Raw genomic sequence first — 13,171 nt, 5'->3', positions numbered from 1 at the left:
TTTGCTGTTTACACACCACGCTTTACATTCCTGTACAACGCCGTTGTGTTCTGTAGCAGCGCCCGCTAGCGGCGGAGGACCATACACGGTCAATCGCAAACTGCCGCCACAAAATTGTTCACTGTCGCCCGAACAAGGCATCGAACAATCCCTTGAAAACAGTTTTAAAACAGTTTATTTTAACAATTCTTGAAAAGTATAACTAGCTGTTCTTTTTATTTTGATCTTTATTTAACACGCGATTATCAAATTGTGTGCCCCTAAAGATTTCTGCAAAATATTCAACATTGTTTAACTCCCATCTTATGTTTAATAAAATGAAATTGTTCATAACTAAGCTGGAACCTCATATTGATGAAAATTATTACCATACGCAATCTTATCCATTACAGTTTCGTTCAACAGCTTCGGGAGATTCAGTCCTCAGAGAGATTAGTACAAAACATGATTTGTTAGCGCACTACAAGATTGAATAGTTTCGGAACCATTATTATAGAGGTTGTGAATTTACAAACCAACCTTAATCAACTAAAAAGAAAACAGAAAATTGTCAAACATAAATCAACAAGAATCTCTTTCATTAAAAATGCCTATCCGGAATTTTGTTACGTTTAAAACCGCCATAATTAAGTTCCAAAAGCAACAAACATGTTTAACGCGTTGAAAAAACTTTACCCAATAATTGGGGTTGCTTAGATCAGCGTTATCATTTGCCTTACTCTTCGTTTTTGAAAGGAAACTTTCCGATTTGATCATCACAAAAGCATTCATTTGTATATTCAGTCCCCGAATATTTGTATCCGTTTTCACGACATTTCACGATGCAATATTCAGGAGTGAGTTTGGCCTTGTCATCATCAGACAAAAGAACCTTTACAAAAAAGTTGCATTTTGACAAAACGCGATTACAGGATGTGCAATTATCTTTTCATGTAAACATTTTTATGTAAACATTCATTATAAGACTTGTGTTGGATTTAATGGTAACATTGTATGAAAGCATTGTTCAGTCACGCTAACGCGGAAACATTTATATAAACTCGGTTCTGTTCTTTAGGCAGTTTTGGAAACGTTTGTCTTAACTAGATAATGACTACGCAGAGTGAGTTGGCTTAGCTTTTTGACAGAAATCTTTCAGGTGGAAAATGTGAGCAAGACGACGTTAATAGCGATGGTTGTGGAAATTACACTCATTTCGTCAAAAGGTCGAAATCATATTTGTAGATCACAGTCTACAAAAATTTTGGTTCTGCATTAGCGGTAAAGTCTGCTGAACGGATCGTAAAAGCTTATACTTGCGGATATATTTTAATAGCCATATAATACAAATTCTCCTCTTTCAATAACATTTTAAATTGGTAAAGTACACAGAACGTAACAATGAATATATTACCGCAAACAATGTTGTGTACCTTTTCTTGCAGACATTAAAAAAACGAATACCTGAAACTTCATGTGTCGATCAGCTTGGTCTTCAAAGCAACCAAGAAATACTTCATTTCCGTAATTTGTATTGGAAATATCGATTTGTTGCTGTCCGATGTAACTTTTATCCTGTGGCAGATATAAAAGAAGTTTTATTTTGAATTATTCTGAAGGCAATTCTATTGTTTTAGCTTTTTTGACACATAGTCACATTCAGCCCAAAGCGTCAATAAAATAATGTTAAGTAAGAATTATTGGGGATTAATTTTTTTGTTTTTTTATACAAGTCAAACTCAAATCAGGTTCGTGAAGACGGCCATGTAACTTACAATTCATTACACCTAGCTTTATGTTTAAGTGTAATAGTGTATATTGAACTGACGAAGTTGAGAACCAATTATAAAGTGCTAAACAGTTAAAATCGGTCGTATATTATAGATAAATGTTTTTGGGTTTCCCATACAATATAGTATTGATTTGGTTTGCAAACTTGGCCAATGCCAAAAAAGTACCGTAAATGTTTTGTCATATGGTTTGGTAACAGCATAACTGGGCAACTGTCCAATTAACTCGACGTAATCAATTCGAATTCTTCCGTTTCCTCCATTACCACCACACGCAACATTTGCACCATGACCACCCCGACCACCAACTGCTGATATGTGTTGCAGACCTACAATAAGTATCACGATCAAACTGATTATCTTGTTCAAGTGACAACAGCCCGCGTTGATTTTTAAACTCACAACCACAAGCTATATACTTTGGCATTTCCCTATCCAATACCTGTAAGTTAAAAACGTTCTGCCAATATGCTATGAACTAAATTATTTTTAAATTTTGCCTATCCCCACTAATAAGCTTTAACGGTTTTGGAGCAAGCTTTATTTATTATTGTGCTTAAAAGTTTTAATTTCTTTTTTTTTTTGAAAAACCAAACTTTAGAACCACCATCAAATATTTTTGTTTAATGAATCATTTTTATTTTGTGTAGGATTCTGTTGTAAAATTTTGCTTACCTACGTTGACGACTTGTCCTCTTAAATACAAACTTCCTCCACTTCCACCACCTCCTGCGCCGGAGAAGTCAAAACATGATGTTGTTCCACTTCCAGTACATCCATTCTGGTCCTGACATGCACTTGGACATACGTCACAACTAAGAAAAACAAAATGAATGTAGTAGAAAGAAAAATTAATAAAATAATCCGTTCCGTCATACCCATTTTTCAAAATCTTTGAGTCAAAATTTTGTAATTTTCGACATGCTTTATTTTTGCGATGTTATAAAAAATATTGACTAGTTTTAGCCGTAGGCGCGAAAAATCCACTGAAAAACACTAGTAAAATTATGTGGCTTTATTTTTTCTGTGTTACTGTGCTTTGTTGTTGCACTTTAAGAAATTATGCGTCGAGCCTACATAAGTTTGTAATGATAAATACATTAAAACTTGATTGATTGCTTACGATGTGATAACTGCCAAAATTTACCTTGTGCTGACATCACCCTGACCGATATCACCGTTTACTTCGACGTAACCAGATATTTCAAGATGTTCTTGTGCATCCAAGCGAATTGCACCTCCCCCATTTCCACCTCTTTAATATAAAAATAATATAATGTTTGCCCCAATACTAAAATTTATTCTGATGTTTACCTCCCACCAATAGGATTATCCACAAGTTTATTATCGTTTCCCCCACTTCCACCACCAGAACCAAGGTGCAAAGTTGATAAATTCTCGTCACCGTACGTCTTCCCACCTTCTCCGCAATGCGTAACATCATTGTCGTTTCGAAGTTTGCATGTTCCCCTAGATCAAAGAAGTGAGTAAGTGTGATAAAAATAACTGTGAAATTACGTTTTCTTATAATAATCTATTTTAAAGTAACGCTTAAGAAAGTGAACAGAAAAGAATATCACAACTGTAAGGTCAGGAGTCGCAAAATACCGGGTCAACTGACCGCGTCGTTCCGTGGGTTTGTTACCGGTTCGCACAAAAACAGAACATAACGAGGATGTCAATTACTGATATCAATAAGCGGAGTAGCAAATCGACCCCGTGCCTCTAACTAAATCAGCACGATAATGAGCAATAATGAATAATAAATTGCAGCGTACAATATGTGCATAAACTGAACATTCCTTCATTTGCAGAATATTTTCTGTCCCCAAACGTTTTGCTGGGCAAACAGTTTGCTGACCCCTGGTTTAAGGTTTTTGTCCAGGTATTTCCAAACAATTCCAATGATAAACTGACATGCATTTTTATTGATGTATTTTACCCGTTCGTTCCGTATCCACCCCCACCACCTGGTTTTCCGTGGGCATTTGACCCATCCGCTTCACCCCCACCTCCCCCGCCACCCCCACTGTTAGAGGAGATTGAATTCGACGTCGGGTAATTCCCAGAAAAACTTTCACCCTGTTTACCCGCTGAATGAGTGTCAGGTGGACTGTCTCCGCCTCTATACCCCTTCCCGGTAGCAGTCAACACCCCGTATATGTCGATGTTCTGAATGAAAAGTATGACGATTGTCACTAAATTGTAATACATTTAAACTTGTTTTTCTGCTCAGCAATTATGCCTCACTATTTCAAATCTTTGCTTAAAATGAACTAGACTAGGTAGACTTAAAGACTTAAAAGGAACTAGACTTTAAAAAAGCTAGACTAGATCTTAAAAAGAACTAGACTTAGAAGGAACTAGAATGATTAAAAAAAACATAATATCGCATAATAGAAAATTAGGTTAACATTTTTCTACACAGGTATACATTTTCTTACCTTTGCGTAGATTTCTACTTTGCCGCTACTAGGAGTTCCGTCCCACGCCCTGATCCTCACAGTGCTGTAGTCCGGTATAACCATGTGTGATATGTTGCAATGCACACCGCTAATCTCATCACCGTCATTGAGAAACCAATCAGCGTCCATATGATCCGTTCCAGTACAAGGCGAATGAACACTTTCACCAAAGTCCCAGTAACCAACCAAACCCTTGTTTAAGGCATTTTCCTGTAAAAAAAGCAATGAATTAGTTAAACACAAAATTATATTGCTGTTGTCCGCATAATTGTTTTAAACAAATGTGGATTTAACCTGATCATTGTTGCTTGTACATTTTTAGTAAAATATTTGACAGCAATTTTAACGTAATTTTACAAATATTCAACTTACCGAAGATTGGGAATGTGCTAAATGTTCACTTTGGTAGCCGTCAGTTATCTCTCCTGCACTCAGCGGTCGCTTCCATACCCTTAAACTTTTTACTTCACCAGGAAAATAATTTCCACAACATTCCTCACCTCCAACATAAAATCCGGTAGGAGTGCCCGGGATCATTTTCGCCACCTTGAGAACATGATATCATTTTTGCATATTAAAGCACAGATTTTTAAAGATTGTTTCCATGTGTTCAAGCAACTATTCTTTAGATTTAAAAGATTCATTCACATTTGAAGTAATGGTAGGCTATGTAGGATTGTCAGAATACGAGTACGATCTCAATTTATGCACCACTACTTTAAATCTCGGAATGTACATTTGAATGTCGCATATCATTACGCGGTTTACCCTTGCGGGTGTGGTAACTATAGAACCCTTTTTAATGCTACATACTATTATTATCACTGCAATTATTGATAATAGTGTCACATAGCAGTAGCACAAACTACACACAAAACTGATTAATCGCAAATCGGTTAATCAGGAGAAATCGCGTGACAAAGTGGAGACCCGTTTAGCCGCAATTTTAAATACTTGCACTTTAATATAATGACGCTACATATCTTTACTGAATGTAACATTACTTACAGTCGCACTTCCAATCAACACCCCGTTGACGTAAAACTTCGATGTTTGACCGTCGCAAGTTTTGGCCAAGTAATACCATTTGTTGGTTTGCACTTTCTCGGAGTGACGTATCGAGCTGGTACAAGAATCCACAGGATTGTAAAAAGCCTTAAAGTGTCCTCCCTCCATTCCAATTCCCCAATCCCGACAAGTGTTGAAGCCACCAGCAATAGCCTGGAAGATCAAATTTGAAAAACATGTATGTAAAAGCATCGAGCCAATAAATGAAAAGCTGCAGACAGTTTCGACCCGCAAGGTCGCATTAGTGCAGCTGGTGACGAGAGATCGGCCGTATTGGCTAGTGTAGCCATCCAACGGCACTGTTGATTGGAAGCAACAGGGCAAAACCCAATGCCTCGCCTAGTCTGTGCGATGCGACGACTGGGCATGAAAAGCATATATGTTTGGAATTTTGAATACAATAGATATATTGTGTTACGTATAAGGTTAAAGCAATTATTTGCAGTTTTAGATTTTATGTGCAAATTAACAGTAATAAACAATACCGTTGAAGACAATTTTCTCTTTTTCACAAATTTGTGAGCTTTTCGTTTGTTTTGTAAGCCTGCACAAAACTGTCACCAAATACGTACTTTTACAAACATGTTATACAATCATAACAATAGTAAGATTCGGTCAAAAATTGGAAATTTTTCACCGTCTGATAAACTCACATGTCGACCATCTGGTGTTGAACTTGCTCGAACCCAAACCTCCATCGAATAAACAGGACCTGGATTCCACTTTCCCAAATCAATGTACGAGTCTTCTCCGTCAAATACAGCAGCACAAGCGAAAGGCGGGCCGACCTATTTGTGTAATATAAAATAGGAAACGGAAACAAACAACTCCCTACCATAACAAACTGTAATTGAGATATTATCAACTATAACAGGGGTCACCAAACTTTTTTCACTTCGGGCCGGATAAGTTTAAAAATGACTTGCGCGGGCCGCATAGTTTACATGTCCTAGCGCCGCCTTTCAAAATTTAGCCCGCGAGATGATTTTTTTGGTGCGTCAAGATATGGTCTTTCTACAATCTCATTTAAAATCTGGTGTTGCAACTGTTAAATTGTATAGGTCGTCTCTTACGAGCAATGCTTGTATATTACGTCACAACGAACAGAAAAGGCATATGTTTGCGCACAATTGACACTTGTAGTCTTGTCTGTGACGTAACAAACTGGCCTTGGAACAATCATGGGTGTTGTAATCCTATGAAATTAGGAAATATTATTCTATATGTCGCGACAGGAAATGATTTGGCAAACCAAAAAACAGGGGTCGCGGGCCGCATGAAATGACTTCCCGGATCCGGCCCGCGGGCCGTAGTTTGGTGACCCCTGAACTAGAAGATAATTAAACTAGACAGCAGTGTAGGTTAAGTACAGTCCTGTTGTAAATAATCCGCTGCCGGTATGACATGTTTAAGTAAAAAAAATAAAAACAGCCTGACCACAATGTTATAGGACCATATAGGTGAACACACCCAAAGAGTTGTAACAAAAACTTCAAACCCACCTCGTTAGTATCTACACACTTTGAGTAGGTCATATCCTGGAATGTATAGGGAAATTGACAATTTTCGTTGTTCCCAGTTCCTCCAATGGTAGAAACCACGTGACTTGGCACACCAATACACTGACCACCATTTAAACATGCTGCTTTGTTGTTTCTAACAAAAAAAGGATAACAGAAATAGGCAAAGCAAACAAAATAGTTTGAGTATTAATTTGGAAAAAAACACATTCTTAAAAGAAGTGATTGTAATTGTTCGCATACAATTACCAAATAAAGTCATTTAATAAATATTTTATGGAATGCTTTGTAAAGCAAATATTTCTCTCACCTAAAAGTTGTGTATTGCGTGTTTTTTAGAAAATTAAAAATTCGAACAGGTACTTACTGATCTTCGTAAAACGCGCAGTAATCAAAACTTTCGCATTTGCTGCCATAATATCCGTCTGGGCAACTGCACTGGCCAGATTGGTGGATGCAAACACCTCCGTTCTTGCAACCACAATCAGCAACTAAATAACAAAACAATGAAAATTACCAAAAAATAGTTTATCCCTGTTTGTGTCTACGTACGCAAACATCTGGCTTGAACTTTACAACCATTAGGTGTCGTCTGACAATAATCTTGTCGACAAGTCGGAGGAGAGGTGCTGTTATCTACGGTACCGTGTCCGTAGGTTACCTTTTGGTACCAACTAAAAAAGCCCAAATAGAAACAAGTTTATAATATACGACAGAGCAGATAAGGAACAGAATAATCTAACTCACAAGTCGAGACCAGCGCATCCAGTCATAACGGAATCTTGTGGACATTGTGCCACCGGATTATGCATGTCCGTACTTTCAACATTGATAAGATACAGGTATGTGGGATCGTACTGCCAGCATGTCACTTTTGCCTTGACAAAAAGTGATTTTGTTTATTGTACCCACATACACACAAAAAATCACATTGCAAAACCAAACTAAGTTGGAATGTATTAACGTAGACGCAGGTCAAGTATATCTTGAGATGAAGTAGCTCGCAACTTAAGAGAAAAATACGCATTTGCTTATCAAATGGTTTTAACCAATTCAAGCATATTTGGAAGTCAGAAAACGTTGCTTTCAAATTTAGGCATAACTTTTGTTTAAGCTTTTCGAAAATTTAATGAGAAAAGCAAGATAAACCAACTCCTTTCCTACCTTGCTGGTCTGACCCTGTCCTGAGTTTGTAACACGACATTCGTCACCTACAAACCATGCACCGTCGCAGTATTTTCCTTCACATTCACATACAACCGCCATCGACCCAGGTGGACATGCGACAAATGCTGTCGCGTCGTCAGCGGAAGTAGTAGCTGCGCTTATGTATCTTTGTGGTTCTAGAAGTGTTAAGAAATTATTGTTGTGTCCATTTTGTTTTGCAAGATTATATATTGTAACTACAAAAACTAATATTCTGCCAAATTTTATTTCGATTGATAATTCTAGGACAAATTAACAACTAAATCTTTGATCATTTTTGACAAAGCATAAATTTGGAAGGATAAACGGTACAAGGCTTACAAATCATAACCGTTTACCTTCCACTACTTCACAGTAGGTCCCAACGTATCCAGTGTGACACAAACAAATGAAAGTTTGCAGGTCGACAGCCACGCATACTCCTGAGTTAAGACAGGCTGTATGGGTCAAACATGGATGGTTGCTGTCGATATCCAGTTTAAGTTGTACTGTCGTATGGGTGTCTATTGCTGGATAACACGACCCAGGGTAGCCACCACATAAACCCGTTACACCCTGGGCTGGAGCTAAACAAAAAATAATAATACAAAACAAATAATAAACCATATAAATCAAAACAAATTTTTAAAACACTTTTTTCATAAAATTTACCAAACAAGTGTTTGAACATGAAACAAAATCTTACAAACATCCTAACTCAAGCCCCACTATGTAAAAAAAAACTGGTTACACATACCCCTAATTCAACCTGACAATTATTGGTGGTTCTTAAACAATTAACGGTGGTTGTGAGTTTGCGTGTATCAGACATGGGGCCATTCGTATTCGTCATTCGTATTCGAATGCATTCGAATACAGGTTTTGCCACCTTCGTGCTGTATTCGAATGATTTTGGCTACAATTCGAATAGTTGAAGTTAACTTTTGAACCAACAATTCATGAATACAAAAACTTGAGTAAATTTATTCGAATACAATTCGAATTGTTGTACGTTTTTGCCAACCTAAGAATTTGCAAATTCGAATACACGATATTTTTTACGAATACAATTCGAATTGTTGTCGGCCTTTGGCCAGGTAACAATTCGTAAAATAGAATACATGACTCCATTTGTACGAATACCATTCGAATTATTGTCAGCCTGTGGCTACGTAACAATTCGCAAAATCGAATACATGACTACATTTTTACGAATACAATTCGAATTGTTGTCAGCCTTTGGCAACGTAAGATACGTAAAATCGAATACATGACTACATTTTTACGAATACAATTCGAATTGTCGATTACCTCCAGACTAGAAGTAGTCGAGAATATTTTGCTACATATTTTTGCCCAATAGATTCGAATACAATTCAAATTGGCAGTGAATGTGACCTGATTTGACAAGTTTTTGTTTATGTTACGAAACAATGACATATAGAAGTTTAATTGTGACGTTACATAAATGGAATTTTGTTACAAAGCTTGCAACATTGGGTTGTTCTCAGCACATGACAGGTGTAGCGTGTTCATGAAGCAAACATTTCATGTAAATTTGGTGAAATTTTTATAACGGAGACTAAAATCAGTCAAGCTAATGTGGCAAAAAAACTGGTTGGTTTACATTTTTACCAATAAATTTGCAATTCATAAACCCATGTTACTTTTTGATCGAATACCTTTTAAGTTTCGGGGCATTTTATTTCTTTTATTTTCCGCAACTACAAATATCCGAATCGGCCGGTGCATTCGAATGTTATTCGAATTGTTTGCTTCTTACAACATCTGAACAATTTGTGAATACAAATAACTAGAACTATTAATTCGAATACAATTCGGATTGCTTCATCTCAAAAAGTACGAAGTATTCATGAATACGAATACAAGCTTGGGGTTTATTCGAATAGTATTCGAATTACACGTTGTTGTTTTTTGGTCAACTATTCATGAATACTAATACTTGACACGTTTTATTCGAATACAATTCGAATTGCTGCCACCTTAACATTACGAAACAATTCGTGAATACGAATACCTGACTCGCATTATTCGAATACAATTCGAATTGCCGAACTTTAAAAAGTGCGTAGAATTCATGAATACGAATACATGCCTTGGTTTATTCGAATAGTATTCGAATTACTTGTCGTTGTAGTTTGGTCAACAATTCATGAATACTAATACTTGACACGTTTTATTCGAATACCATTCGAATTGTTGTCACTCAAAATTTACCAAAGTATTCATGAATTCGAATACAGTCATGCAGGTATTCGTAAAGTATTCGAATACAAGACGCGTGTATTCGACCCCATGTCTGGCGTGTATACCTGTGCTATAGACAGAATTTCTCCACACCCCTCCACACATTTCATTGGAGTCTCCAGCACAAGCCATGTTGCAATCGTTTTCGTCAGCTTTTCCGAAATTTCCATATGAATGGCCACAAAAACACTCGTCCGAATACTAAAAGACATTTTTGATATTCATACATTAGACATTTTTCAGATTATTTCAGGTCGGGTTAAAAAAATACATCAAAGATATTAAATTCATCTCGTCGGGTTCATATTCTAGTATTTTCAGTTGTAAGTGACATTATGTAATGATTTAATACTGCAGTAAACGTATTACCCACATAAATGCTGGAACGCGAAATCACTATTATTCTAACACAGTGGTTCTTAACTGGTGGTCCATGGACCACTAGTGGTCCATGATGACTTTTGGGGTAGTCCACAGGACGTCCACTAAATTAAGTAATAAACTAGAGATGATTGCATATTATGTTGAAAAGAGCATCAAAATGTTAGCTGTTTATAATTGTATCTCACTTCTTGTAAATCGGTTTTAAAGAATTATATTTCAATACATAATTCTTGTTTCGTACACGTACTTCAAACTTGCTCAAAAATAAAATGGTCCACAGTATTATTTTAACTGGGCCGGTGGTCCATGGACCGAAACAGTGCCGGATTAAGGGTCTGCTGGCCTGTAGGCACATTTTATAGGTGGCCCGAAAATCAGGGTTGCCAACTAAAAAATTAGAATTATCAGTGTTGCCAAATCATTGTCGCAAAGATCGTTGTTGCAAAGTGGCCTGGAGTTTTGACTGGCCTGTAGGCACGTGCCTACTTTGCCTAATGGTTAATCCGGCACTGGACCGAAACGAGTTGAGAACCACTGTTCTACCACAACTACTAAACTGGCACGCGCATTTTTCCATTCATTGCGTAGACACGTGGTTGTATGACGCAACAGTGATTGTGACGTTTGTTGGCCAAGTGCGCAGTGCCCACAGACCGTGATAAAGGCTAAATGCGTTTTTTATTGTATAGTTATTGCGTAGTTGGTGATCCCAAATAAACTGATTTTTTCCGATCAACTATATTCTAGACAACGTCACTCTTGAAACAAACTTATTTTTTGGTCCATTTGAGAGGGAATAAAACGGTGTTTACTGTATTTGGTTTGATGGTGAAAACTGCAGGAAATTAATCAGCAAGTGTTTAAAAACAAATACTCTTACTTGTGTACCAGCGTATGCGAAGTTGTTGTCGTGACAGTGTTGCACACAAACAGCTGAAGTCATATCCCCGTTCGAAATCTGCATTTCAGCCAAATCTCTCTCCCCTTGATCAATGTAGCATCCCATGTAATCTGCAAAGTCAGTCAGCTGTACTATGTTTTAAATGCCTCCTGTTTGATTTATTATGGCAGATGCAGCCAAAACTTAGTGCTAAAACACACTACAGATAGTTTTAGCTCCAACACGCATACTTCACTAGACACAATCAGTATAAAGTTTGTTAGACTTAAGAATGTTGCTTTGTTACGTAATAGTCTTGTGCATCTGGTACTTGTAGTCTGTTTGCGAAAAGGTACCTGCTTTATAAGTACTTGATAATAACGATTTTTTGGGATTTTTTATACTTTTGCTGTTGATTTTTACACGTTGTGCATGTTATAACTGAAATTGGCTTCAAAGAATGCAGCTATCCAGACTCTCGATAAACTCCCACGCTGTACGCACAAAGGTTATGTTTACTGTTGTTATTAATTGGTAACCAGCGTCTATTTTGGTACATATCGACTGACTAGCTTACAGAACGATACACATGACCTGAACAAATTAGGAAAGAAGCATGTGTTTCGACCTCGCAACCACAAAAGCAGTGTTAAAAGGGCCAGCAACTTTCTGATAGATGCTGATCCAAAACTTACTGTTGCTATACAGTTTCGCATTTCCCATAGAGTTGTCGCCATTTGCGTAGCTTCCTTCCCAATTCCAAACCACAGCCTTGTTGATTGTCCAAGGAGTTCCAGACAAGTCGATGGCAAACTTGCCCATTGGTGTGCAGTCCGGTGAAAAAGAATGTTTATCTCCGGCGTGTGCAAAGCTACGTTAAAGAGAAAAAGACGCGATTATAGTTGATAACGATAAAAAAACAGGAATTGACCTCAACAGTACTAAAAGTAACTAATTTTGGCGGCTTGCACAAAATACCATAATTTTATTACAGACTTGGTTTACCAATGTTAGCGAAATAAACCACCATGCCAAATTTACACATAAGAATGATAAGTGGTTGCATTCCCACCTGGCTTCCAAAATAGATGTTAAGTCCTAAACTACTTACAAGTCACATTAGGCTTACTTAATGGCTTGTCCACTGACAGTCGTTGCAAAAGTGAAGTCATCTGTTACGACCGTCCGGGTTTTTGGATCAAATTTAACTTTTTCAAATTCCGTTTTGCCGTAACCTTGGTAATCTTCTTCTGGAGCTTCTTCAAGCGTACATGCTTTATCCGAACCTAAAGCGGTGTATTATGTTGAGGATTACAAGACATCAGCTATAGTATCTGTGATCAGGGTTTTTTTAAGGTTTGGTTTGGGTGACCGCTAAGCAGTTTTAAGAGACCGCAAGTGTTTCATTTAAATTCCAAAAACTGTAGTTGTAGTTGTAAGTCCAAATTTTGGGAAACCGCTGGAGAATTTTTTTTTCCTTTACAATATTCTACTGTTTTTATGCACAGTAAGTTGCGAAAACATACTTTATTAGCTTTCTATTTAAAAATTATAAATTATAAAACTTGAACAAAAACCCACAACGGGTATTAACTGCTCACCAACATATCTGTATTTTTCTGCAAAATTAGA

At 37.1% G+C, this 13,171-nt stretch overlaps 3 protein-coding genes across 3 annotated transcripts; all 3 read right to left on the bottom strand.

Moving 5' to 3' along the window:
- Window positions 1-715: 715 nt before the first annotated feature.
- Window positions 716-3,016, bottom strand: LOC145229603 (uncharacterized). Its single transcript, XM_080094949.1, has 5 exons — window positions 2,955-3,016; window positions 2,445-2,584; window positions 1,938-2,098; window positions 1,444-1,554; window positions 716-871 (listed from the first exon to the last, which is right to left on the bottom strand). Exons 1-5 carry the CDS (start codon window positions 3,014-3,016, stop codon window positions 716-718), a joined length of 630 nt encoding a protein of 209 aa, XP_079951075.1.
- Window positions 3,017-3,079: 63 nt separating this feature from the next.
- LOC145230730 (uncharacterized) lies at window positions 3,080-4,431 on the bottom strand. Its single transcript, XM_080096242.1, has 3 exons — window positions 4,214-4,431; window positions 3,712-3,941; window positions 3,080-3,239 (listed from the first exon to the last, which is right to left on the bottom strand). The coding sequence occupies exons 1-3, from the start codon at window positions 4,361-4,363 to the stop codon at window positions 3,080-3,082; spliced, it is 540 nt and encodes a 179-aa protein (XP_079952368.1). The 5' UTR covers window positions 4,364-4,431.
- A 166-nt stretch (window positions 4,432-4,597) lies between these two features.
- LOC145229602 (uncharacterized) lies at window positions 4,598-11,751 on the bottom strand. Its single transcript, XM_080094948.1, has 11 exons — window positions 11,540-11,751; window positions 10,341-10,476; window positions 8,367-8,594; window positions 7,987-8,165; window positions 7,570-7,700; window positions 7,375-7,496; window positions 7,190-7,313; window positions 6,805-6,958; window positions 5,956-6,090; window positions 5,243-5,455; window positions 4,598-4,780 (listed from the first exon to the last, which is right to left on the bottom strand). Exons 1-11 carry the CDS (start codon window positions 11,663-11,665, stop codon window positions 4,598-4,600), a joined length of 1,731 nt encoding a protein of 576 aa, XP_079951074.1. The 5' UTR covers window positions 11,666-11,751.
- Between the last annotated feature and the right edge of the window lie 1,420 nt (window positions 11,752-13,171).

This window comes from Phallusia mammillata, chromosome 5 (assembly GCF_965637545.1).
Source record: "Phallusia mammillata chromosome 5, kaPhaMamm4.hap1.1, whole genome shotgun sequence".
Classification (NCBI taxonomy): Eukaryota; Metazoa; Chordata; class Ascidiacea; order Phlebobranchia; family Ascidiidae; genus Phallusia; species Phallusia mammillata.
Note: the sequence above shows the minus strand (reverse complement) of the source record. Positions and strands in the feature narration are given on the sequence as shown.

Excerpts from the sequence above, each read along its gene's own strand:
- LOC145229603 (XM_080094949.1), bottom strand. The coding sequence starts at position 3,016 with ATGGGGGAGGTGCAATTCGCTTGGATGCACAAGAACATCTTGAAATAT. Across the intron at positions 2,099-2,444 it reads AGGACAAGTCGTCAACGTAG|GTCTGCAACACATATCAGCA; the intron begins GTAAGCAAAATT and ends TACTTATTGTAG. Across the intron at positions 872-1,443 it reads ATCGACACATGAAGTTTCAG|GTTCTTTTGTCTGATGATGA; the intron begins GTATTCGTTTTT and ends TTTTTTGTAAAG.
- LOC145230730 (XM_080096242.1), bottom strand. The coding sequence starts at position 4,363 with ATGGACGCTGATTGGTTTCTCAATGACGGTGATGAGATTAGCGGTGTG. Across the intron at positions 3,942-4,213 it reads AAGTAGAAATCTACGCAAAG|AACATCGACATATACGGGGT; the intron begins GTAAGAAAATGT and ends CTTTTCATTCAG. Across the intron at positions 3,240-3,711 it reads GGTGGATACGGAACGAACGG|GGGAACATGCAAACTTCGAA; the intron begins GTAAAATACATC and ends TCTTTGATCTAG.
- LOC145229602 (XM_080094948.1), bottom strand. The coding sequence starts at position 11,665 with ATGGGATGCTACATTGATCAAGGGGAGAGAGATTTGGCTGAAATGCAG. Across the intron at positions 8,595-10,340 it reads AAATTCTGTCTATAGCACAG|CTCCAGCCCAGGGTGTAACG; the intron begins GTATACACGCCA and ends TTTTTTGTTTAG. Across the intron at positions 7,497-7,569 it reads GGATGCGCTGGTCTCGACTT|TTGGTACCAAAAGGTAACCT; the intron begins GTGAGTTAGATT and ends GGGCTTTTTTAG.